At 37.2% G+C, this 27,712-nt stretch overlaps 1 protein-coding gene across 1 annotated transcript in view; it reads right to left on the bottom strand.

The window, feature by feature from the left end:
- Window positions 1-9,891, bottom strand: part of LOC132520668 (multidrug resistance-associated protein 1-like) — a 77,301-nt gene extending 67,410 nt beyond the window's left edge. Inside the window, exons 1-2 of the mRNA XM_060149402.1 lie at window positions 9,744-9,891; window positions 4,593-4,654 (exon numbers count right to left, since the gene is read on the bottom strand). Coding sequence (XP_060005385.1) covers window positions 4,593-4,654; window positions 9,744-9,815 — 134 coding nt within the window. The 5' untranslated portion in view covers window positions 9,816-9,891. The remainder of the gene's footprint in view (window positions 1-4,592; window positions 4,655-9,743) is intronic.
- Between the last annotated feature and the right edge of the window lie 17,821 nt (window positions 9,892-27,712).

Genomic DNA, 27,712 nt, shown 5'->3' with positions numbered 1-27,712 from the left:
TTAAGTGTAATATTTCTACTCTGCATTCAATTTTGTTACATTAGAGAGAATTTTGAGCATATTTAACATTAACAAGTGTGCATAAGTATCTCATCCAACTGATGTTAAAGGTAGTAAACCAGTGGCAGTTGGGTAGGAGGATGAGATGAAAAGTAAATTTTGTAGATGAGTAATAATTGAATACTTGGAAAGTATAGATAATACAGTAGCATCATCATTTTCATTATTGCTAATTACATTTTTTTTTTTTTTTTTTTGGGTTCGCAAGCCTCTCACTGTTGTGTCCTCTCCCTTTGCGGAGCACAGGCTCCGGACGCGCAGGCTTAGTGGCCATGGCTCACAGGCCCAGGCACTCCGCGGCATGTGGGATCTTCCCGGACCGCGGCACGAACCAGTGTCCCCTGCATCGGCAGGCGGACTCTCAACCACTGTGCCATCAGGGAAGCCCGCTAATTACATTTTTAAACATTTCTGGAAAGGGGTGATTGTGTAATGGGAAAAGGCAAGACAGTCTGTACAAAAATCGTAGGATAGGACAAAGTTAGGAAATGTACAAGTTGTATTAATATGTGAGCAAAAGGTAGGACAGATTGAATAGTGTATCCTTGGTTAAAATTATTATTCAACTGTGACCTATAAGAACTTTAACTAGATTTTTCCATGTATGTCAGGGGGATTATTCTTTGACCATGATTATTATACACTGATGACAGATTATATTTGCTAATAAAGCCTTCATAATTACTTGATCATCAACATGATCTAGACAGCTACTGCCTTAGGGATTAAGGCTCATAAGCATATAATTTGCTAATTGTTTGTATCATCTGAGTACATTTTAATTGAACTATTCATATAATTATGGGAGCTTGAATTTGGCCTAGGAAATAATTTCTGACTTCATTCTGTAACTCAAAGAACAGATCTGAGAACACAATTAACCACTGTCTTCAAAGAGACATTCTCTTGAACAATAGCTATGTTTCAGCTGCAATTGTTTGATCACCAGATAAGAAACCACATTAGATTAATGCCAATGATAGTTTCAGATAATGGCATGCCATGAAAATATCTCCTATCTAGTGCTGAGATGTTAAATTTAAACAGAAAATAAATGCGATATTCAAAAATTATAGCTTATTGCCTATTTGATCTAAGATATGGACTTCAAGCTATTGGGTTGCCATATTTTAAAATTTGCTATGTTTTATCTTGCTTATTACATTTAATTTCAGCTTTTTCCTTTAGGCCTCCTAAAATGGTGTTTGTAATGTTTAATATAAATGCGTATAGTTTTTATAACTTGATATAAAAGTTTTAAAGTACATTTACTTAAAATTATTTGCGTCTTTCACATTCTGTGATAGTCTGTGACTTAAAAATGACACTCTGATAACTATGTATAAAACAGGTAACTAATGAGAACCAACTGTATAGCACAGGGAACTCTACTCAGTGCTCTGTGGTGACCTAAATGGGAAGGAAATCCAAAAAAGAGGGGATATATGTAAACGTATAGCTGATTCACTTTGCTATACATTAGAAACTAACACAACATTGCAAAGCAACTATACTCTAATAAAAATTAATTTAAAAAAGAAAGAAAAAACTTATTATAATGGTATATTTGAAAAGCAGGATACAAAATTGTGTATGGAATCTGACAAGGGCAATGTCAGTGATTTGTGTGTGTGTGTGTGTGTGTGTGTGTGTGTTACGCGGGCCTCTCACTGTTGTGGCCTCTCCCGTTTGCAGAGCACAGGCTCTGGATGTGCAGGCTCAGCGGCCATGGCTCACGGGCCCAGCCATTCCGCGGCATGTGGGATCTTCCTGGACCGGGGCACGAACCCGTGTCCCCTGCATCGGCAGGCGGACTGTCAACCACTGTGCCACCAGGGAAGCCCCTCAGTGATTTTTTTTAAAAGGCAAAGCATGAAAATAAAATGGAAAGAAAAATCCGCGCTCCCCCCACCAAAAAAATGACAGTCTGAAATTTTTAAGGCCAGTGTAGACATCACTCTTTCTCTCAATTCATGGATGAGACAGAACTCAGGTTTGGAAAACATATCTACACATACACAAATTTGAAAAATCAAAATCGTTAACTGTAAATAGCCCACATTTACATTTATATTTATATTTAATCTTTATTTTTTTCTAGTGCATAACTTAATGTAGCATATTGGTGTAAAATTTTTGCCATCCTCTAAGTGATTCCTAGATTTGTATAACTTGGAATTCTTATCATAATTCAACCTCTTCTGCCCAATTATTTGCTCATCAAGTATACCAGTTCTCTACTTCAACAGCTTTCATAAAAATCACCAATCATCTTTACAATGGAGAATATACTCAGCTCTTATTTCAATCTACTCCTTTTCAGTATTTAGCCCTATTGGTCACTTTGTATTTCTCCTTTTTTGACAGTTTCCCTAGCTTGCAATCACATGCTTTCTTTGCTTTGTCTCTCATATTCTGAGTACTTAGCTTCCTTTGTAGATTCCCCCTCCTCTCACTGTTTAAATACTGAGAATTCCCAATGTACTGTTTGTTCATCCTATTCAATAGGCTCTCCTTCTCGATGATCTCAATCATGCTCATGGCTTCCACTACTGATCTACGGTCAGTGACCCTCAAATTCACATCCATAGGTCTGAGAGTTACTTTTCCGTAGATATTTTTTATGGGAATGAGTCAGGCACCGGAAATTGAAACTTCCCCAAACCGAATTCACAAAATTTTTTACAACACCTAATCCTCTCAGTTAGCTGAGCCAGAAATTGAGATTTATTCAAGACTTTTCCCAGTTCCTCAATTTCCTCAACCAACCAACTCTCTCTCTTAAATAGCTCTTGAATCTGTTCCTTCCTCGTCATCATTACCATTACCGCAGTTCAGATGGTAACCATAAATCTACCAGGATACCCAAAGAGCCTTTTAACCTTGCTCTCCGTCTCCATTTTCATCTCCTACATATCATATCCACAGAATTGCAAAGGTGATTTTTCTAAAGTGCAAATAGCATGTCACTCTCTATTTAAAATCCTTCCCTGGCTTCCCACTATCTTCAGGATGTCCTAGAGAACTCTTTCTGATCTGTCCTTCCAGCTTAATGGCTTGCCACACCAACACTCTGCAGTGTGGAAGGGTCAGTTCTCCTCTGCCTCTGTGGTTTGCATATGGTATCTGCTCAACTTGGAATGCCACGTGGCTCACGCCTACACCTTTTAAATGTTGGGTTAAACCATTAATCACTTGTGAAACATTCCCAAACTGTGCAAACTTGGTTAGATGACACTCCTGAAAATTATTTCTCCATCATGTTTATACTACCTTTTGCCTTTTTGGGTAATTGATACTGTACTTCTTAATCTTTCTAATTCTACTATGAATTCCTGGAAGACAGGATCTAGGTCATTTATGTCTGCATTTTTAAAAGTCAGCATAATGTAGGGCATCTAGTATACAACCAAACTTTTCTTTTACACTATTCGGCTACTCTTGAGAACATATTTGTAGATCAAATAGGGCAATTTTGTTTCTACCAACTAAAGATCAAGAAGCATTAAGATGGGGCTTCCCTGGTGGCACAGTGGTTGGGAGTCCGCGTGCCGATGCAGGGGACGCGGGTTCGTGCCTCGGTCTGGGAGGATCCCGCATGCCGCAGAGCGGCTGGGCCCGTGGGCCATGGCCGCTGGGCCTGCGCTTCCGGAGCCTGTGCTCTGCGGCACGAGAGGCCGCAACAGTGAGAGGTCTGCGTACAGCAAAAAAAAAAAAAAAAAAAAGAGGACGCATTAAGATGATAAACTTAGTTTCATATTATCATAAAATTTCTGTGGGGAAAATAAATACATTTCTAAAGAAAGCTTCTGAATTTATAAAATTAGAAAAAAATCAACTCTTCTCATTTAATATGATGTAATTCTTGTGTTAAAGCCTTCATCACACATTATAGATGAATTACTCTATGAGAAGAATCACATTATATGTCTTACAAAAATGATTGTGTGTTTTAATAGTAGTATACATAAGTATATAAGAGAGCATTTCCAGTAAAGAGTAGAATAATGAAACAAACAAACAAGCAAACAAAAGTGTAAAACAAGAACTCAAAAAAACTGACTTCTAACATCAGGTCAGTGTGCTCCTACATGGGTATCAATGGACAAGTTACTTCCTCTTCCTGAGCCTCAGATTTTCTCATCTGTTAAAGCCTATCTCATAGGACATAGGGGAGAATTAAATGAAATAAAATGTATAAAGTGGGTAACATATTTGATGGAGAGATATATATATATATATATATATTTTTTTTTTTTTTTTTTTGCTGCCCTTCCCTAGTGCTAACAGGGATACAAATCCTATAAAGGGGCAGCCTTATTACAGGAGTATTAGTAGTCTTATCTGTGGAACTATTTAGTATGTTACTATATGTGATTTTTTTTTGTAATAAATAATATGAGAAGAAAAGCTTTACAAAGTTATTTTGTAAAAATATTCATGCTTAGGTTAAAGGAATAACATGTAGGTGTCATTTCGCTTGGAATCTTCCTCAGTGTGGTACACTACAGATAAATTAGTAAAATTCCTACCTGCTAAACCAGGAATAGGTCATCTTACTGAAGAATGAAGCACTTTTCTCTGGACTGCATTTCTAAAAAACAAAACAAAACAAAACAAAACAAAAAAAATATATATATATAAAACAGCTATTGTATGAAGAAAATGTCTTTATTTTACATTTGAAATATCTTTGTCAGCAAGTGGAAGAGTAGACATGAAATCATTTATGTTTCAGCTACGTTGATATCATAATCTTTAAGGAATACAATTAAGATATTCTTGGACAGTGGTTGCACTAAAAAAATTTTAAGATTTCTCCCAATATTACAACTGCTTACATAGCAAGAAACCATGTAGAAAAGGAAAATTATTTCTAAAATTCCCATTACTTCCTCTCTCTCTCTATAAATATATACACACACACACACATATATATACATAGCTCCTTGAATTTATATGACTGTGTACATATGTATGCATATGCTTATGTATATGAATACATATATACACACATAATTTAGCTTACATATATGTATAAGCTAAATTTAAAACATTTTAATTGCTAAATTAAAAACAGTTTTGTCTTTCTTCTGAAAAATAGAAAAATAATAGACTATAACAGGCATTTGGTTTACTAACTTCTGTATGTGTTTAATTACATAATTTGTATAAATGTATAAACATACACACAATTATATATTTATCACTATTGCATATTATTTGGGGAGGTTATAATATTTCCATAAAATTCTTCCCATTGACCTGGTGAGTTCAACCGAAAGAGGAGGGGTTTAAAAGGGAAGTTCTCAAAAGTCATAATTTTACATTTTTAAGGTCAGCATCAATCTGTGTCTTTTAAAAAGTTAAACTAATCACAATATTAAATTTCATTCTTAGAAATTGTCCCATATTTAACAATTTTTGCATTGATCCTCTCTAATCCAGTTCTGATTTCATATTGAAAAAGTGTTTACCACATTTTTAAAAATTCTGATTCTAGAAGTAATAAGTGAAACAGTGTTTCATCCTGTACAGTAAAATGTCCCGACTATAGAGGAGAAAACATAATACTCACTCCAAATCTGTTCTCTTAGTTATAGCAAACGGTATACTCTAAACCTTTGAAGAAATATATATGTGTGTGTGTATACACACACACACATAGAGTTGACCCTTGAACAACATGAGTTTGAACTGCATGGATTTGAACATTTGGATTGCTTTCAATAGTAAGTACTACACAATCAGGGGTTGTTTGAATCTGTGGATGAGGAACTTTGGATGTGGAGGAACAGCATATATGGAAAGCCGACTCTAAGTTACATGTGAATTTTCAACTTTGATGAGGCTTGGCACCCTTAACCTCTGTGTTGTTCAAGGGTAAACTCTAATTTAGCAAATTGGTATCTATCCTTATATGATTGTTTCAAGAAGTAAATGCTGTGACAAACGTAAAACATTTGTCACATGGTGGCCCCAAATAACCACTCAAACGTGAACTATAAAACTGTCATAACTCTTGTTACCAAACACATTATTTGGAAAATAAGTATCAATGCATATATCAGTGGGGAAAATGTTCTGAAAACTCTCTGATTAACCTGGAAGCCACATTTTATTTTACAGGGAGTTGCCAATTTGATAACTGGCCACCAATGTGAAGATTGTATTCTCATCCAAAATACATATATTTCTGTGTCTGACTACAAACGGCTACAAATTCTTTGCAGCTTTTCCCATCAAGAGACAGACTCTACTTCCCACTCCTTGAATCTGGGCTGGCATTGCTTCTTGTTTTGATTATGAGAATGCAACAGGAGTGACATTAAGAGAACTCCAACTCTAAGCTTGCTATGCTTGGAACCCTGAGTGAACCACATGACTGAGACCCAGCTAACCTCCTGGAGGATGACAGACCACATGGAGGAGAACCAAGGTTCTCATCTGGTCGTCCTGGCCAACAGCTTGAAAACTGCCAGACATATGAGGAACTAGGTCCTACATTATCCAGCCACCAGCCAACTCTCCAGACGATAGCACATGCTGAGAGAGCTCAGCAGAGATCGGCCAAGCTAACCCAAACAAGGACATGATCTAGCTGGTCCAGAGAATCATTAGCTAAATAGAAAAGGTTGTCGTTTTCAGGGCCAAAGTCTTGCAAAGCTACTAGATAAGGTTACTTTAGCAGGTCAAGAACTGGGTATTTGACTTAATATTTGCTCTAGGCCCATTTTCCATGTGAAAGCATCTTATACGAGGCTCTTTGAGTCCTCTGGTAAATAGCCTCCTTAAATGTGGGTCAGGCATCTTATGCTGCATTTATTACAGTGAATTCCAAGCATATTTACGTCCCAGAAGAAATGGCAGGCAGGTAAAATATCTGGTAAATGTAATTAAGCCTTACCAAGCACCAGGAATGTATAAATGACTTCTCAATAAATAATTACTGAATTCATAACGTGGGTGTCACTGAGTTTCTTACTGATATATTGCTGCAAAGCAACATCTATGTTAAAAACCAGGATATGACAATTCTGACAGTATCTTCCAATGTTCTAATTTACTCCCATCTTCTCCATTGGCCATTTTGCAATCCTTCTAACTCACCTATTCTCACTCTGACAGCACTTCCTCTGCAGATGTAACTGACACCAAATGAGTTCTCATTTTTTTCATCTCCCCAGGCCCACTACAGGCCTTTGTTTTCTAAGCTATTTTATTATCTTTGTACTTATCTACCACTGGGCATATAGTAGGCATCCCATAAACACACCTTAATATTAATGACTTATGGGCAATTTTCATTTGAATGGTGGTCCTGTTATTTCTGAATTATGATGGAGGAGCAGAAAGTTTAGCCCACAGCATAGCTTGGGTCCAGGATTTAGTGAAATGTGTTGCTCTCAATCTTCTTTGGGTTCAACCTTGAGATGCAGCCTGCTGAGGATGTGGTGTGATTGCTACAGTTAACAATACCTCATAATCCCTAACTTCAGGTGCTTTCCTGGGTATTAAAGGAGGGTCCTGGGAATCGTGAAGGAAGTTATGGGAAAGTGTCTGTACAGGCTCACGGAGAAGGGAAAACATCTAGAAAGCAAAAGGAACTTATGTTTCTTAATCACTTATTCTGCGCCAGATTCTGTACTAAGTATATTATTAAAAATAACATGTCTTTGTGGTGGGACTATTTTTGTCATCCCCATTTTATAGAAGAGGAAACTAAGGCCTAGAGTTTAAAAATACTCGCCCAAAGTCCTCCAACTGAGAAGTATAAGACACTGGATTGGATCCAGTAAATTCATTCTATTTTCCAGTCATAATTCTACACCCTCAGCTCTACCTGTTACACACTGTTGCTGTTTGCTGCTGCTTAGAAACACCTTTCTTCTTGTCCACTTCCTTGTACTTCACGTCTCCTGGCTACACCTTACTTGTGGTCCAATCCTCTGTAGGATTTATTGCCTTTGGTGATTCCTCTCCTCCATCCCAACCTCCAATGCTCAGATTCTTGTTCTGTGTTAACATAGTTTAAAGGCTCTTCAGATCTGCCCTCTCTGAATTTACCCTCACTCTTACCTGACTATCCAATCATTTGCCTACAGGTACTTCTCTCCTGCTAGACTTAGTTTCTCCAGAGGACAGAAGCTATGTTTGATCTACATGTATATTTCCAGGGCCCAGCTCATAACATGTTCTAGATGAATGAATATATGAATGAATGAATGTTAATCACTGCCAATAAAAATTTTTAGAGGTTTTCTATTCATGGGTCACTATGCCAGCCCTAGAAATTCAATCAGAAGGTCAAGTTCTCAGCTTACAGGTTAGGTTGGGATTTTTATCTGAGATCTATTGTGTCAAAAATATAAAGTCTCAGCAATGAAATGTAATCATACAAGGTTTTCAACATGCTTTGAAACCATCAATTTTTTTTTTAACTTGGCATCATAGAAGTAACAAATAGAAAATGAGTATTTTCAATCTTGCCCAAATGGATTCTTGGTCCATAAAGCTATTGAGGTTGAGTAATAGTCAAGGAAATAAACATTGTTGGAATCTTAGAGGAAGAATCCACTAGAATTTGGGGTGAGGGAATTGTTTGAGTTTTATAATTTCCCACCCCACCTATTTGTAATTCACTGCCCTTGGCCACCTCTGTGGTTAGACTAATGATGGCAAACCAGTGTGCCTGATTAAGCCTTCTACGTCTAAAATAAAATAGGTATATTGTCCTGGTGGAGCGCTTGCACATTTTTAAGGGACTTATTCAACACCTATATTTTATAGATTTAAATATAATTTGCTTTACTTTTAAAGAAATTTATAGTTTCATATGTAATCAGAAGAATAGCTGTCATATTCATTTGACACTTGGAGTTAATAACAAAAGCCAGGATTAGAACAAGGTCCTCTGAAATCTGAATCTGAAATCTTTTTTTTTTTCCTTTTTAGTACTACAGAACTACATGTGTTACGGGCTAGTTCTAAGACCCGGTCTTGTGAGGTGATGAGAAGTAAAACAAAGAGAATTTTTATTAGGGAAATTGCTCCTGATACACAACTGCAGGTTTCATTTCCCTGTACCACTGCCTTAGCACATGACTTCTATTGTGAAAGGAGCACGTGTTATGGGGGCCAGGGGGGAGGGTAGCAAGGCACAGTCAAATGTCTGCAGTTTTTGGATTTGCCCCAGGCCTCAGTGTCCCAACACCATGTCAGTTGACACACAGAGTTTATTTATCCCAGATCTCTCCTGTGGTTTTAACAGGCTCTATCACTGGTTTTAGAGTCCCATCCCAACCTCTACTCCTTCAGCCGAAGTCAGGTCCATTCATTCCTTTCTCACATATTTGCTTCTGTTTGCAAACAGTGGAGTCACTTAGACCTTCAAAGATGCTGCTTTCTCTCCTCCAGCAGCCACCTTGACTGAGATCGCGCTGGCTGAAGTTTCACACCATCCTGGGGTCTGATCTCAGCTCTCCCGACTGTGTGTGTGTCTGTGTGTGTGTGTGCGTGCGCGTCTGAATCTGTGCTGTCCCTGTGTGATTACGACAAAAACAGGGATCTAAGACACCAGTTCGCGTTTCAGGGTCTGGACAATCAGCTCTCCCCGCTTCCCCTCGCCGCCAGATTGGCCAGAAAACCGTCCCGCCTCCCGCACCTCCACCGGGAATCTTTACCTGCGCCTCGGGGCCTCGGGGGAGCCGCTGGTAGGAGCCGCTGGCGCTCCACCTCCCCAAGCTGGAAAACATGGTCCGCGCGGGCTCCCGGCGACGGGAAGCGGATAGAGGTCCGCGGCTGTCACCTCTCTTGGCTGGGGATGGTCAATTCGGCGCCTGGAAGGTGGGAGGACGCGAGCACTCGGCCCGGGAGTCAGCTGTCGCCCTACCCTCCACCCGCCCTTCCAGCGAGCGCCCTGGGCGGCGGCGGGGAACCGAGGGAGTAAAGGGCGGGGCGGAGCGGGAAGAAGTGGGACCTTCTGCAGAGGCCAAAGATCTTTGCCTTTGGGGGAATTTGCACTTGACTCGGTAATTCTCACTTCTCAATTTCCAGGGTTGCTCTGTTAGAAAATGTGTCCCTTTATAATAGAAGCAGAAAGCTCTTTCTTCCTTGGGATGACATTTAGGTGTTTGCAAACAGTGTTAACAGCTGTCCCCTACAGAAAATTGTTAAGGACAACAGGTTTCAGTAGAATTTTACAGAGTGAACTAAACTGCAAGGGCTTTAAAATTAGAAACTAATGAAATGCTTCCCTTAGTATTACAAAATAATAACAGTATAGGGAATCTAAATTTTACTTTTCAAATTAATCATAAAGCTATGTAATAAATGGGAAAACTTCGTAGTATAGGATTAGCAAAGAACTAAATGAAATACATGACATAAATGGGGATATGAAAATTAAGAAGAATAGCATTTTGACTTTTAATAAATATTGATGGGACATGAACCTTGTATAAATAAGTATTGGTGTATGCAACAAATCACTTTCCATGAGATGTGTCTAATGGTCTAATGAAATAGTTTGTTTCAGTTCAGTAAGAAGGTGAAATAACAGAAGAGGGAGTAATTTTAAGAATTCTGTATAATGAGGATAAGGCCATGTGATAATTTTACAAGGATGGGTATTGTGTTTGTATCATGTTTCAGGACCAAGGAACATTCTGTCTGCTTCTTGAAATTAATGTTAGAGGTAAATGGAAAGAATTGAGTATATAGGAAAAGAAAAGGCCAGCATCCTTGAGAAAGGCGTTCAAAAGATGTTACTTACCGGGAGTTTTAGCCTGCCCACAGAATGGATCAAACTGAGGTACCAAAAATGTCTATATGAGGATTAGACCAAACGATACCTCATGGAATTAAAGTCCTGGGGAATATTTAGAACATTTATTTGGCTTTCTTCCTCCCTTCAGAGGGTATTTGTCTGGCCCCATGCAAAGAGGAAGTTGTAGATTTCACTTTAAAATAAATGTGTCTGCGAAGCATTGAGGTCGAAGTTCAGGACTTAGAAATTTTGTTTCATGTCTTCCAGAACTTTTCACAAATTCACATACCATTTTGGGGACATCTTTTACTCAGCAGCCTCAGCCTGAGGGGCCCTTTCTCCATCTGCACTTTTAAACTATTCACTCTGTGGATTCTTTGTGGAAAAGGCAAGGTGTTATAGAGATAGTTCCTGCTTTTTTCAGCTATAAGGAAAGAAGGAACTTGAACCTGAACCAGAGGGGGAAGCCAGGAAGAAGAAAAGGCCTGGAAATAGCTCAGGCTCCAAACTCAACATATGTCTACCTTCCTCTGGTTGGAATTAATCCCCTCAGGAAAGGGCGGTTCTAGCAACTGGAAACAGATTTTCATGAATACTCAGCTCTTTAAAGAGACCCAGCTCCTTGATTGGTGGGGAAAGAGGAATCCCTAAGGTAATGGAATAGATGAAGTTAGAAAGCCCTATAGGTGTGTTGGAGCTGGAGTGCTGGAGCCCCTACCCAAAGGGATTGAGGGAAACATCTCTGGCAGCCCCACAAAATTACATTTTAATCTCAAGCTTCCGCAAAAGGAGATACAAGATAAGACTATGCTAATGAAAAGGAGGGCATGAGTTTTGGGGTGTTTGTTTGTGTTTAAGAAAGAAATTACGGTTTTTATTGCTTCAGTGCTTAGTTAAGGAAAACTCAGTGAAGTATTCAGATTTGTCTAAGGAACAGAAAATATTAAATAAAATGACCCTGGCATAAACAAACCTTATCACAAAATTAGCATTCTGATTCACTGAATTCTCATGCTAGCTGAATTGTGAAATAAATATTTCCTTTTGCAGCAAAAAAAAACAAAAATCATAGACAGGTAAGGAGTGGAACGTATTTTATGTCACAATATTCAATTTTTTAGGCCGCTGGAAAGATTCCTTAGTAGGGTTCTTACCTTTCCAGGGATTCTGCTCTACTTTACACGTTCTGCAGGCACTGTACCTCACCCTTTCTTGTTGAGGAGAGCCTCATAGATGAGGGTCAGAATCCCTGAGACTGATTAAAAGTAAAGCTGAAAGAAAGAGCTGGCTGTTTCCTATTGTTACCTGGGCATATGGTTGTCACCGTGGCAGAAAGCGGACAATTCTTTTCTTCAAGGTGATTGCAGGTTATATCTTCATGGGAGGTGAGGGATGGAATAGACGTTATTTTCTTTGTGCTTGTTAACCTTGGTATTAAAATTGAATTCACAACTCTTCGGTTCTTGGCATACTATCATCATTTTGTTAAGGACCATTTTTATTTTATTTTGTTTTATTTATATTTCCCCAACTTCCTATCCATTTTCCCCACCATAAGTCAACTGATCTGGAGTAACACATAAGTATCTTTTCAATTCAACTTCTACACATTTATTGAGACACTTCTCTATATTTAAAAACTCTATGGTGCTGTTTCACCTGTTTCAAATATATATACAAATGGTATTTTCCTACAAAGTTATTGCAATACACCTCCCTCCCTCCCCGCATATTTTTTCACTTAACGTTATTTGTAGAGCATCTACCCACGTGAGGCTACTCACACATTGTTCCTGACTGCTGCGTGATGTTTTGTTCTATGCAAATACTGCAATTTCCAGGAACTCAGAATGTGATTGAGCACACAGGCTCCAAGGTAAGACTGCAGATGCAAGTCTGGCACCACCATTTACCAGCAAATCATTAACACCTCAGGGCTCACTTTCCCATTTATAAAATGGAATAGTACTGCCTTCCTCATAGGCTTGTTGTAAGCACTGTGTGATTTATTCATGTAATAAGTAAAGCATTTAAAACAGCAAGGGCACATGGTAAATATTGCATAAATTATTATGATGATTATTACTTAGCTAGTCACTTAGTGAACAATATGTAGGCTAACTCCAACTGTTTTCCCTCATGGTTAGTGCTGTAAGGACTCTCTTCAGGACTGATATTACATTTTTCTTAGATCAAGGGTTCTCAATTTTTGGACTCAGGACTTCTTCACATTCTTGAAAATTATTGACTACCCAAGTAACTTTTGTGTGTGTGGAGCAGCTCTACTGATATCTATGTTAGAAATTAAAATTTTAAGTGTAAAAATATTTATTATTTAAAGATAACAATAATAAACCCATTACATGTTTTCATAAATGCTAAAAATTAAAAACAAAGATTACAGGGTTCTCAGGATATATTCCAAATCCACCACATCACAGAGGAGGTGACCAAGTCAGGAGAAAGTTTGATGACTTTCCCAACATTACAGTCATAAGGAAAACTGAGGAAAAACATCCGATTTCCTTGAATCCAGGATTCTTTTTGTTTCTTTTTTCCACTTTACCCATCTGATACCCTTTCATTTTGCCCCAAGTAGCTACTGATTTGCAAACATAAGAGAGAAGATGCAAAGTCTGCTCATTTTTACACTAACAAAGAGTAGCACAGTTTATTTGTGATTATTTTTGTTACGATCCTAAAGTTGTATCCACATGACTTGGCAAAAAAAGGAATTTCCAAATATTTTCCAAAAAATTTCTTCGGATCTCCACTGCATTTTGCTGAATGCTGTTCTTTACTTAACTAATATATTTCACAAGCATTAATTTAGTACCTCTGTGTGCTAGGCATTCTGGAAGGTGCTAGAAATGTAATGAATCATTCCTGTCCTCGTCAAATTATGCACTAGTGGGAGAGACCAAGAAGAAACACGTACACCAAAAATAAATAAATAAATAACTACAAAATGTACAGTGCAATGAAGAAAATGAACAGGATGCAATATCAGAGAATAATGAACCAAGACAGGCACCTCCTTTCAGACTAGTTTGGTGAAGGCTCACAGGTTATGACATGATAAATACACTGTAGGGAGCCATAAAAGTAGCTGGAGGCCAACTATTTCAGGAAAAGGAATACTATGGACGGAAGCCTGAATACTTCTTTGTTTTCATACATTTTAAGATGTAAATTACTTGAAAAATATAATCTTCCCATGACTAGGTGTTGCTATACCTGCAGCAGGACTGTATTCTTTATTTTTCCACCTTCCTTCCCCATCATCATTTGAAGCATTATTTGATTTGTAAGGAGGTAAATATGGGATAAAGTCCACATTTACTGTATTTAAATGAACATTTATTGAGCCTTCTCCCACATAGCTGTATGGGATTCTTTCCGGACATTCTGTACATAACGCATTTCAAATAGATTTGAATATTTTTGCTCAAACTCGTGTAGGATGCTAGAACCGAACCCGGGAGGACTTTAAAAACTGAATAATAGCTAATATGTATAGTGCATTTATTACATATCAAGTATATACTAAGATATTTACATTCAATATCTAATGAAGTCTACAAAACCAAACCCATGCATTTTTTTTTTTTTTTTTTTTGCGGTACGCGGGCCTCTCACTGCTGTGGCCTCTCCCGTTGCGGAGCACAGGCTCCGGACGCGCAGGCTCCGGACGCGCAGGCTCAGCGGCCATGGCTCACGGTCCCAGCCGCTCCGCGGCGTGTGGGATCTTCCCGGACCAGGGCATGAACCCGTGTCCCCTGCATCGGCAGGCGGACTCTCAACCACTGCGCCACCAGGGAAGCCCAAACCCATGCATTTTTGAGAAAACAAATAACTTGTAAAGCGTCCTATGGCCGATAAGCCAGGAGTTGACCAGAAGCAGTTTTACCATCAAGGTAGTCAGAAGGAAGGGAAACAGTGCATTCAAAACTCAAGGGCTGTGGTGGTTTATACGTACATTCATATTAACACAGCTAGGGAGGATGGTGTCAAAAGGGGTGGGGCTGTTACCATAGAGGAGGGTTCGAGGAGAAATACATTTTCTCACTGTGTAAACCCTGTCTTTCAAAGGCAGGGCGATGCCTGTGAATTAGGAATACTTTTCTGAATTTTCCATAGTTTAGGTGAATAGTCATTGAGTCATTCATCAGTTATTCATTGATTATCTATTATGGGATAGGTACTGTGCTAGGTGCTGGGTAAAAAAAAGGGTGGGGAAGTAAAATCCTGTCTCATAACACTTACAGTCTAGTGTGTCTGGGGGAAGACAATAAATAGATAAATGAGGAAATGTTTTGATGTCAGATGGGAATAAATGCTACTGGGAAGAAGAATGAGGGGAAGAGGAAAAGGAATGTGGATGATGTTGTTGCATACAATGTTGTTGTATGGTGATCAGCAAAAGACTCCTGAAAAAGGGTCTTTCAGCAAACACCTGAGTAGAAAGAGGAACAAGGAATGTGGTATTTGGTAATATTCAAGGAAACCTTGACATGAAAACTTGCAAAACAGATGTCGACAGTTTGGAGAAAAGCTGGGACAACTGTGGGGCACTTTTCAGAATATCCACCTCACTATGGTTCTTGATGGCACAGTGGACGATATAGTGCGGACACAGAGGACCAAACAACCCTGATCCAAAGAAAGATTTATTAAAGTTGGATCTGAGTGTGAAGATGTTTTAGAAATATATCAGTTGACTTGGTTTGCTTCTATTTATCTTTTTTATGTAGGCACAATAGTGATACAATAAAACCACTGTCGAAAGTCTAAAGAAGCTCTCTAAAGAAGTATAAAATAACACATCTAATAGATAAGAGAACATTGTTTCATAGTTTCATTGGTAGTTTTATTGTTTGTTGGTTTTGTTTGTTTAAAAAGTATCATTTCAAAATAAGGTTAATATCGTTTAAGTACCTAGAAGTAGAAACAATAGAAACGCAGATGTAGAGAACGGAGTTGTGGACATGGGCGGTTGGGGGATGGTGAATAGGGAGATTAGGTTTGACATAAATACACTACCATGTGTAAAATAGATAGCTAGTGGGAACCTGCTGTATAGCACAGGGAGCTCAGCTCGGTGCTCTGTGATGACCTAGATGGGTGAGATGGGGGCCGTGGGAGGGAGGTCCAAGAGGGAGGGGATATATGTATACATATAGCCGATTCACTTCATTGTACAGCAGAAACTAACACAACATTGTAAAACAATTATACTCCAATAAAAAAAAAATCGTGTGTATTTAAAAGCTTGAAAAAGAAGTCACAACAGGTTGTGTACAATTTCTGCCTCTTTCCCTATCCCCTCCTGGGCCAACATTCTCCTACTTAGAATCACTACCAATCTTTATCTGTTAAAGAAAAGGTGGTGGTTATGACACAAGAATGTAATCATTATCTTCCCATTAACATTAACAAGATGAATTTATGGGACAAGGGTGAGCTATAGAAGAAAGTTTTATTAATTAGGCTGTAAAAATGGCATATTAATGAACAGAGAGAAATCAGAAAAGCTTTAGATTCTTCAGACTATGGAAGTGATTATCCTTAATCATGGTAAATTCCTACTAAAACATAGACACGGTTTCTCCCCCCCTCCAGTGATTAGTTGGGAATTAATTTAAGGATTAATGAGAAAATTTTATTTTTATTCAAATTTGTAAAAAATGGAGGAGAAAGTGAAAATATATTATTTAATATGTTAAATTTATTCCTTTTTAATGAGCTGAAATAATCTAATTAAATCTCACATTAATTTGAATTTAAATGTCAATATACTTATGTATATTTGGAAATAATAATTATATTATGAATATATTAAGCAAATTACCTAAATGTATTATCTCCCAATTTTATGAATTGAACATAAAAAATATTTTTTAAAAAAGCGAAGAAAAAAATCACCAAAACTCCATATCCCCATGATGGTCACCCTATGTGTGATTTTCTGTGTAAGCACCATTATTGTAGTTAAGTGCATTTTACCAGGATTACACTTATGTTCTTCCTTTTGCTACAATGATTTCCTTTTGCTACATTATCTACATAATTATCACTTTAAAAAAATCAACCTACTATTCTATTGTGCTAATGCAGCAAATTTAATTAATGAAGTAATGTCGATTCTTCAAATTTTAGATTATTATCAAATTTTTACTGTCACAGGGGACCTAGTCATAAACCTCTTTGTGCAGAAAGTGGTTTTATCCACTTCTTTTTATTACTTCCTTGAAACAAATTACCAAGAATCATTAGTTCAGGAGGTTTAAAATTTTTATTGGCTCTTGGTAACTTTTGGCAACATTATGTAAAAGTATACTACTAACATTGTTTCCAAGTCATATTTATTTCTAAATTGATTTATTTATTTCATCAATTCTGCAACTCTCCTCTAGTTCTATGGATAATAATGATTGTAATGGTGTAAACACCACTAACAATGATAAATTTATCTAGTTCAAAACATGCCAGGCACTATTCTAAGCACTTAATATAGAATTGTAATGGAAAATTATAGATTTTGTATTTAAATATACTTACTCTTTCACTAATTAGCACAGTGACCTTGGGTAAGTTACTTAACCTCTTTGAGATAAGCTTTCCCAGTCATACTATGCAAATAGTATTAAAAATCTTGCAGGATTTTTGAGAGGATTGGTTTTCTTAAGACTTGAATTTTTTTTTTAACCCTTTAATCTGACTGGAATTTATTTCTGAACATGTTAAAATTTGTGTAACTTTTTTTTCTAAATTGTTAATTTTTCATAACATTGCTTATTAAATATTATCCCTTTGCCAATACTTAGTGATGTGTACTTCCTTATATTTAAATTGTCATATACAATTGTATGTTTATGAACTTTCTATTCTTTTTCACTGATATATTTTCATGCCAACACAATAATACTTTAGTGATTATTGCATCCAAATATGTTTCATTCTTTAGCAGGCTATACTTTGCTTGCTAAACTCACGTTTTTTATTGTTCCATTTTTTCAAAGCACTATTTCATGGTTTTGAAAATTTATTTTTACCAGAAAATTTTAGAATTATTTTCTTGAGTTTCAAAATAAGTGTATGGGGTGGGTTTTGTTAAATGCATTCATTAACTTCAGGAGTACCGATATCTTTTCAATATAATCAAATTGTTAAGGCTTTGTGGATAGTTGCTCAATGTAAACAGGTGCAGCAGTCTCTGTAAATGAGACCGTTGGGGAGAGAGGGGCCCTCCAGTGCTCCTATTAAAATCAGTCGGCTTTAATAAATGTTTTCACTAGAACAAAACCCATGTGTGATTGTATCTACAGAATTAACTGAAATATATTAAATCGGGTACCTTTTTTGAAATATACAGGATATGCATTCTAAACTATTCCAGTTAAGTATAAAATTTGCAATCATATTTTAATTATCAAGAGTATAAATATTGGTATATTGAACCAGAATGTGGCATTCATAAAAAAGCATGAGGAAATTAATTCTGACTAATGAATTAAATCCTGATTTAACTGAAATCCGTTTCAATTTAATTACATATGCCCTCAGTGTCATGCTATTTAAATGGAAGATAATAACATGGCATTTTATAAAGTTGATTTGCATGAAATATTTAAATAAGAAAAAGGACAAACGTATCTTAAATGAATGGCCCAAGTTATACAGTACAATTTTTAGACAGCTGTTCACAAAATTTAAATTTGTTAAATAATAGTAATGATAATTAATATTATTAGCATTCATTTAGTGCTTCCTACATGGCAGGCATGTTCTAAGTGCTTTCTTTGTATTCATGTTATCTCAGAGTAAACTTATGAGGAAGAAATTATATGATCCTCATTTTATAATTGAGGAAACTGAGGCACAGAAAAATCTAAGAATCTTGCTCCAAATTATACAGAGTGAGTGTTTGAACCTGGGTTGTTCTCCAGAGACTGTGCTTTCAACCATTTTGCCCAGAACAGTTAAATCCTTTATATAGTCTATCTTTCTTCAACTTTGCTTAGCAATTGCTTTTGATTATCTATAGATTTGTAAATTTTAGCTGAAATCCTTTACAATATTTTGACTATTTATTTCAGCTGATGAGGAATTCCTAGAAAAGATCAAACAAGGCTTAATAAGTGTTCTTGTTCAGGATTAAAGGCTAATCAGAGAAGAAAACAGTGAGCATATAGAATGGATTAAAAATAGAGCACAGCTTTCAAATATGACTTTTCAATTAAAAGTATGACATATGACTATAAAGTACTGCCCTTTTGCCCACAGAACACTTTCTGATTTAATTTCAAGACTATTTTATGATTCTATAAAAATTGTATCAGTAGAGGTCTATAAAAGATGTAAGGTATTGGTTTGACCTTTATTCTTTCTACACCAAAAGTAAAATAAGCAATTACATTCAGCTCCTATATAGAAGCGGGGGCTGTCCAGCTCTAGCATTAACAATTGCAAATTCAGCCTTTACCTTTCTCTGGCCAAGGATGGCTGGTCGGGAGCAAATCATCAGCCAATAGGAGCCCCCCAAGTCAACTATATATGTTGCTTGGGCACCATCTTCTGGACACTTTAAATAGCAACCAATTTGGGAACACTAAGATACCAGAGCAACGTTTGAATTCCAAATATACTTCCCTTTATGCCCCTGTGTAGTAGCAATCCATTTCCACTAGCTCTTCAGAATTAATTGCCCGGGCAGGACATTCACCTCCTTCTTTGCCTACTGATTCGCTGGGATGAGGCGCTTCAAGTGGCCAGGTTGTAGGCTAAACTTCCTAGTTTAATGGAACCATATTACTGGGTCTCCTGGTGGAAGAATTCCTCCCTTGGGAACCAAGACCACTAAACTAGCAGAACCACAAATCCTGAGGTCCCTAAGGGCTCTGACACAGCTACTTAACTCTGCCATTGTAGTGTGAAAGCAACCATAGACAATGGTGTGGCTGTATTATTACAATAAAAGTTTATTTAACAAATAAGCAGCAAGCTGAATGTGGCCTGTGGTTCATAGTTTACCAACCCCTGAGATATATATGATACATCTCATATATATATATATCTCCCCGATTTTTTGGCAGATAGATACAGATACATTTAGAGATAGAGATAAACATGATAGATATAGAAATCAATTTCTAGTAATAAGGAGCGTCTACTTGGCTGCTGAGACTGTTTTATCTGCCACCATGAACCAATAACCCTTAAAAGCCCTGTGCTAATCTTTTTCTTAATAACTGTAGTATGTGTACACGTCTGTGTGTGTATATGCATGTTAATCTAAAATCTTCTGTGATAACTAAACTTATCCTGCTACTTAAGATTGTAAGATTGATTCAAATCCCAAATCCACATCTTATGAAATATTCAAGGGGCTCCCTAAGACTTCTGGGAATACCCAGCATAGTCTTAGTCAGTGTCATCTTTACTTTCAAACTCCTACTTTAACTAAATTAGAACAAATAATTTATTGCCACTTCTCCACGACGTGTTAACTCAAACAGTGAACTCAGAGTTTTCCTTATTTTCTACACACACACACACACACACACACACACACACACACACACACACACACACACACTTTACTGAAGGCCTTATCTGGCATATCTGACTTTACTGATGTTCTGGACAGATGACCTAGGTTGACCTAGACTGCAAAGTAAGAATTTCAAATTGAACATTAAACATTATCTCATGGTGCTTTCCACCAACAAAGGGTCCAGTCTCACGGCATTTTAATCAGCTCTCTCCCACACCACCCTATTCTGACACATTTTATTTTGTATTTTATATTTTATTTTACATTAACACTGTTCTGACACATTTTATTTTCCCAACTTCCTACTAACTATTGCCCTCTAGTGGCTTCTCAAGGTGTTTTCCTAAACACAGACTTCTCACACGTAAAAAGAACTCAGGTGTCAGCTGTTCAGATCAACTCATCTTTAAACATTTCACTTGCAATAGACCAAACCAGTATTCAGCATAGTCTTTATATAACTTTACTTTGTAACTCATTTAAGTTATTGAGTAATAATTAGGAAGATATTATTTCTCCACATAATTTGCCAAAATATGGCATCTCTGATAATAAATGATCTGTCAACGAACAATATCAAAAAAAGATATCTTCCAATAGGGTAATTCACTCAGCCACATTTCATAGTAGTTAATCTTATTTTGTGTAACACAAGAAATAATGAAAATTAGAAGGCTTAAAGGAACCATGTTGACGTGTTTGTTGTTTTTGTTTTGTTTAATGGTACTGGCAACTGGATTTACTACCCATCTATAAAATTCTGTGGGCCAGAATACTATGTTTTAGTCTCAATGATCAGATCTCAGCCAAATACCTTTATAGACACTTGTGTGATTAAAAATATCTTTTGAAAGAAAGCTGTTCATTGTCACATTGTTCATTGTCCTTTGATAAAACTCAGGTGGGCTCCCTGCCTGAGAGGGAATGTAGAGAGGACTCCTTATTTCTTGGAGCAGAGCTGTAACCTTGGCTTTTCTCCTGCTGGTCTTCAAAACAATCAAATATGTCAAGTATCTGCAGTTAAGACACGTTATAGGCGCTTGTGAACAAGAGATCAGTATTCAGGAGTAAGCTCAGAGATGGAATATGAACTCAGGTATGATTCACAGAGGTCATGATGAGATATTTTTGACAAAGAGCACAGTGAGAGAAGAGCAAAGGGTCAAGGAGATTTACTGATCAGTCCTAAGATATACTGATTGCCCTTGACTATGCACCTTTTACTAGAAGCTCAATGTCTAAAATTTCTTGAGTTAAGACTCTCAGAGTGAAGTTTGATTTTGCTTAATAATTAGTTGACTACTTATCACGCTTTACTGGATTTGGTAATTCAGACCAAAAAAAAAAAAATCCTCCACACAGGATTAGTGGGATTAATAGCCAAACTCTGTCTTTAATGATACTAACAGAACCCCAGCGAAGTGCCAATGGTTGGAACTCAAGACGAGGAGTCCTATTCTCTGGAAGTAGTTTTCAGTTTGCCCTTATCGTTCTTGGGACTGGAATGATTTTCTCAGCCTTCCTTTGACATCTGCTGGGTAGGATCAGTGATTCTGTATAATGATTCTATATTCATGAGTGCCATCTATCTTTTCAGAAAGTTCTATGATTATAATAGTACAACTCTTAGACACGTAAGGTGTAATCTTTCTCTTTTCTATTTCTCATTGCAAAAATGAATTTTGTAAGTGATTTTAGGTATTGCTATCTCCATGGTAGCAAAGGGGGTGATGAATCAAAACATTCATGTTTTCTTTGCATAGAGAAAACTGGAGAATAAAGTAAGGTGTCCCTACATCATCACTGCACTCTGGGATATCCAGATAGTTACCTTAGATTATGTTAAAAAGAATTTTAATTTACTATTTGTGCTGTGTCACATTGTAACAATCTGACTATGCTGGTTAGATAATAGGTAAACAATTTAAGGGAATGAGATACATTTCTCTTTTCCTGATTATGTTTTCTAGGGTGAAAAATATTAAAATTCATCCTTGCACTTGAATTGGAGAATTGTATAAATTATCTGTCTCAATAGATAAACACAGGCATAGAAATATGGAAAACTGAACACAGTTATAGTATAGCCTTGTACATATTAATATTGAAAGCTATTAAATTGTGCCGCTGTGTTGAATGTTTTTTCATTTTCGTGCAACAGAACTTTGCTTTTGCTTTTAAGAACTGAGAAAACATCAGTCCTTTTCCACACACCCTCTCATGATTACATGTCAAATTCTTAAATTAAATATGGCATGTTAGATTTTTTTTGTGGTCCAGAGGGTAAATAATATGTACTAAACATTTGTAAGATATCTAGGACATTCTTAGTTGCTTTATCCTTAACATGTGGAAAAGATTATTGTTTCCCACTCTGTGTATAAATAAACTAAGAAGAGAAATTGTACAAAGTTTTATTGCTGCATGTTTCTATATTTGATTTGAACTGGACATAGATTTCAGATATTCAGTTTCTTGAAGAAATATTAAGGATCTGTTCTATAGGGAATTTAAGATGACTAGTACATGGTAATTTATGAAAATGTCCTAAGTAACAATATAAGTCAATTTAATTGCATATGTTCCTACAGTAAAATTGTTTTTCATGGCATCCTGACTTAAGTACCTAAGTATTAGTAAACAATGATATCTTCAGATGAATGGTAAGAACAATGAATACACAGTCCATTTGATTCAAAGTTACTATGTATCTCCCTTAGAAGCTATGGTGAAGGAAAAGATGAACTTGCTTTCATGATATGACTGCCATTAAGAGAAGTAATCAAGACTAATGTGATTTTTTTTATAAGATGTTTACTCTTTCCGTTTAAATTAATTGTGCCCCAGCAAGTATTTAAATGCTTTTCTTAGTAAAAGATAAAGTAAATGGCAGAAAATATCAGTAGTTTAAATTTTGAAAACATAATCAATCTTTTATACAGTATTTTTCCCCACCCGGTTGCTTTGGTTTCCTTTTTACATCTCATGAATAAAAAGCATCTAGTTAATGATCTCTTGTCTTTTGAGAAAATGGCTATAATTAATTTGCCTCACTCAACTTCTAACTCAGATAACCGATTCTAGAAACAGAACAAAATAAAAACTCACAACAGCCATGGTAGTAAACCTAACTGAATTTGGGAACATTTTCTACAAACTGCCAGGATGATAGAAATGAGAAACCAATTAGCTCAGTGATGGGAAGCAGTAAGCCATTCTCTCTGCATCTTCTGCCATTTTCTTCCTGTTTCAGAACCTGAAGATCTTTATCAAATAGAAAAATTGACAGCTATTCTTCTGCTTCCTAGATGCTACCTTATGATGTCAAGGTCTACAACCCAACTCAACTTTTTCTACATCTAATTAGAGACCAAAATTTCTGTAATACTAGTCGGATAGAACCAGGGGCCACCCAAAATTGAGACTGATGGTGGCAGCTTACTATCTTCTGCAAGATGTAATGCACACAAATAAGTATTAGAAAGATGGGGTCGGGAAGACCTCCGGTCATGGTACACACTGAGGGTTCTACAGATCCATGTGCATTATTCGTTCAGAACATTAAAAACCCAGGTGGTGAGTATAGAAAGGGCTCATTTCATTCCTGCAGGATCCAAATAGATAAAAGCCTTCTAAGTAATGAAAGAGCATATGAAATCAGCACATGCTCCTGAAACAGTGTTCTGGATAAAGTCCCAATAAAAGAATGGGACTTGCACCCAAGTTGGATCACAATGGACATAAACTCATTCCTCGGTCCTTGTGATGTGGTAATCACTGTGCCTGGCGAGAGTTCTCCTTATTTAGGACTGAGTACATTTTTAAAAAAGGGAAATTAAAATGTATGATAAAGCAACAGAAAAGAAGTCTTTGTGAAATTTCAGAGAAAGAGGAGACTCCAAAAATGATTTACTTTAAGACATATAACGATCAGCATGTTAATTCTCCTCAGGACACAAGGTGTTTCCACATTAATTAAGCATGGCAGAAGACCACAAAGAAAGAGCAGGTTGGCATGAAGGTGAGTTAGACATGATAAAAAGGAGATGGGTGAGAAAAAGAGGGACTTAATATATTCCATAAATGAAAAAAAGCCAAATTGGAAGAAGAGTACAGCATATTCCAGGTAAAGTCAATGATAATAAATTCGCACCTTAAGATATCCTGTGAACGAAAAGGAATTAACACCTTGAACATACCTTCATATTTTAAGAAACAGAATGGTAAATAGAAAAATTCTAGAAGTATCAAGGCAGGATAACTAAGTTGCTTACAAAGAATGAAAGAATATTTTTACCGGTCTCTGAGTTCATCTTTGGAAAGTTTTTTTCCCATATTCATTGGCAATTTACTTTTCTTGTTTTATGAATCACTGGTTAATATTATTTACTATTTTTAAAACTAAAAGATTTTAGTTTCACAACTGATTCATAAATGTTGGTTCTTATTGTAAAACTCAAACACTGTAGAAGTATAAAGGAAAAAATAAAAGTCTCTTGTATCTCTCAACCTTCATCATAACTCCTCTGAGCAAATCTGGCCACTTTCAACTAATGCAATAGGAGGACTGAAAGAGCTCATCCTTCTCAATCTATTAACTCCTAGAAATGTATGTCATTAAATAAAGTCATTAACAATCAGCAGTTTATACAGAGATGTGTAGTACAGCATTATCTATGTTAGTGAAAAACTTTTCAAATTCCTAACAATAAAGTAATGAAGCAATACTATGAAATGTGAGTTTCTCTAGTTTGTATTAGCTCAGGGTTTAAAATGTGATCATATGAGCTCTAGTCTCTATCTTGCTCTTGCCCACACCTGTTAATGGAGAGACAGGAGTTGGTCTGTGAAGAGCAGAATTCTTGAAGTTGAAATATGGAGTGGTTACATTTTTTGGTAATGAGTCAAAATCTAAGATATGACCACAGGAGTGAGTGTATGAGGTAGGGCAAGAGTTGAGATCCTTAGAGGAGAGTTCAGGAAACTAAGGAACCAGGGCTTTGGAAGGATCAGCTAGGTGTACATTGAAATCACTGAGAATTTTGGCAGGAACAGCATTGAAGAGATGGACAGTAAGCCAGGAGTGAAGTTGGACAGGAATAAAGACGCAGATGTAGAGAATGGACTTGAGGACACGGGGAGGGGGAAGGGTAAGCTGGGACGAAGTGAGAGATTAGCACTTACATATATACACTACCAAATGTAAAATAGATAGCTGGTGGGAAGCAGCTGCACTGCACAGGGAGATCAGCTTGGTGCTTTGTGACCACCTAGAGGGGTGGGATAGGGAGGGCGGGAGGGAGGGAGATGCAAGAGGGAGGGGATATGGGGATATATGTTTATATATAGCTGATTCACTCTGTTATAAAGCAGAAACTAACACACCATTGTAAAGCAATTATACTCCAATAAAGATGTTAAAAAAAAAAAAAGAAGTGAGAGCACTGCAAATGATGCAATGAGAAGGCATGGCTGGTGATGTATCGCGATAGAGGGAAGAAGGGAGAGTGATCTTGAAGTGGCAATGCTGAACAAACAGCCAGCCACCCCTCCTCCAGGCTGAGCAGTGTTCGGTGGGTGCCTCCACCAGAGAGGGCTGCAAGGGACCCAGTGTCCTCAGAGGAGAACTTAGTTTCAGTTAGAGCAGGTAGTTAAGGTAACAGGTTAAGGATACAGGGGGTTTTTCTACCGAATGACTATGAGTTCTAAAAGCACAGCAGGAAGGCTCAGGGAGTGAGAAGGAGAGGAACGTGAATAAGAGGAGGGATGTTCAGATGCCTCATGGTCCCTATAGTCTGGGAGAGGAGGGATGACCTGATGTTTTTTGTAGCAACTGAAAGAAATCCAGATGGATACCATAATAAGAATCGTCTTAATGGGCTCAGGGGAAATGGTGATGGAGGATCTGTGAGCACCAGGGTTGGTGGTAGGGAGAGAGAGAGTGATGAGGCTCTCGCCAGAGCATCACAGATATGGAGCCCTCCTTTATTCTCACTGAGGAGGCCAGAGGAGGGGACATCTTGCCAGTATACAGCTGTCCCTTTGGATGGAACCCCCAATAATCCAGTCTACTGAGGGATCTAGAACTCTGATTTAACAATGAAAGAGCTATAGATTCCAGATTCTTATTTATAGAATACCTTATACTCTATACTTTCTTATACCTAGATTCTTATTTAATGGTTCTAGGAAATACTGGGGGGCCTAATACCACTTAGATGTTTAGAGTTAGGAAGCCTGAGAATGACACGGCTGGATCTGCATCACGGTCACTGTGAAGAAACAGGGTGGATTTGGAAAGAAGATGGGAAGAGACTATTTCGTCTCCTTGAATGAAATGTAAAGAAACGAAAGGCATTTAGTGACATAAACAGAGCTTTTGTAATCTACTTGAGCTGAGAAGATTAAACTGGGTTTGAAGCTTTCTAGGTTATGTGGCTTTGTGGTAGCCACAGTTTAGGTGTGACAAAGGAAGTCCGAGAGACAGTTACACAGATGGCCAGCTCAGAGAGGAACCAAAAGCCAAAAATAAGCAGAATATGCAAATTCTTAGAATAGTTTTAATGCAAGTTCTTTCCCAAGACTTTTTAAGACCAGGTTTTAAAATATCTGTTTATGGGGCTTCCCTGGTGGCGCAGTGGTTGAGAGTCCGCCTGCCAATGCAGGGGACACGGGTTCGTGCCCTGGTCCAGGAAGATCCCACATGCCGCGGAGTGGTTGGGCCTGTAAGCCATGGCTGCTGAGCCTGCGTGTCTGGAGCCTGAGCTCTGCAACAGGAGAGGCCAGAACAGTGACAGGCCCGCCTACCGCAAAAAAAAAAAAAAAAAAAAAAAAAAAAAATCTGTTTATGGATACAGCATATGATTAAATTGGATTTTTTATGGTTAAAATGAAATGAGCAGTAAAAATTTTACAGATTACTCTCAGGATTAAAGCTCTGTAATTTTACTCACTCTCTAACCATAAGGAGGGAGAGGTGTCATGCTGATCTAAACTTCCCCGTTAACAAATATGCTGAAAAAAGATTAAAGGCAGGCTGACTTGCAGAAATGCATTTAAATTGTTCAGCGAGCATATGGAAAGTTACTTGCGTTGGTTAATGGAAGATGACACACACACACAAAAAAAATCAGTTCTTTCCTTTCCATCTCACTGATATTTAAAAGCAAATAAAACCAATCTGATTGCATTAAAATTCTGAAAGTTGGGCTTGGCAGAAATACTTTAGAGAGGAATGAGGAAATATCCCTCTACATCTCTGCCTGAATTCCAAAGATGTCTGAAGAAAAAGGAGTGTCAGATGGAGGCCAAAACATAACACTTTTTAT

The sequence above is a fragment of the Lagenorhynchus albirostris genome, chromosome 5 (genome assembly GCF_949774975.1).
Source record: "Lagenorhynchus albirostris chromosome 5, mLagAlb1.1, whole genome shotgun sequence".
Classification (NCBI taxonomy): domain Eukaryota; kingdom Metazoa; phylum Chordata; class Mammalia; order Artiodactyla; family Delphinidae; genus Lagenorhynchus; species Lagenorhynchus albirostris.
The sequence above is the reverse complement of the archived record's forward strand: the minus strand, read 5'-3'. Positions and strand labels throughout refer to the sequence as shown.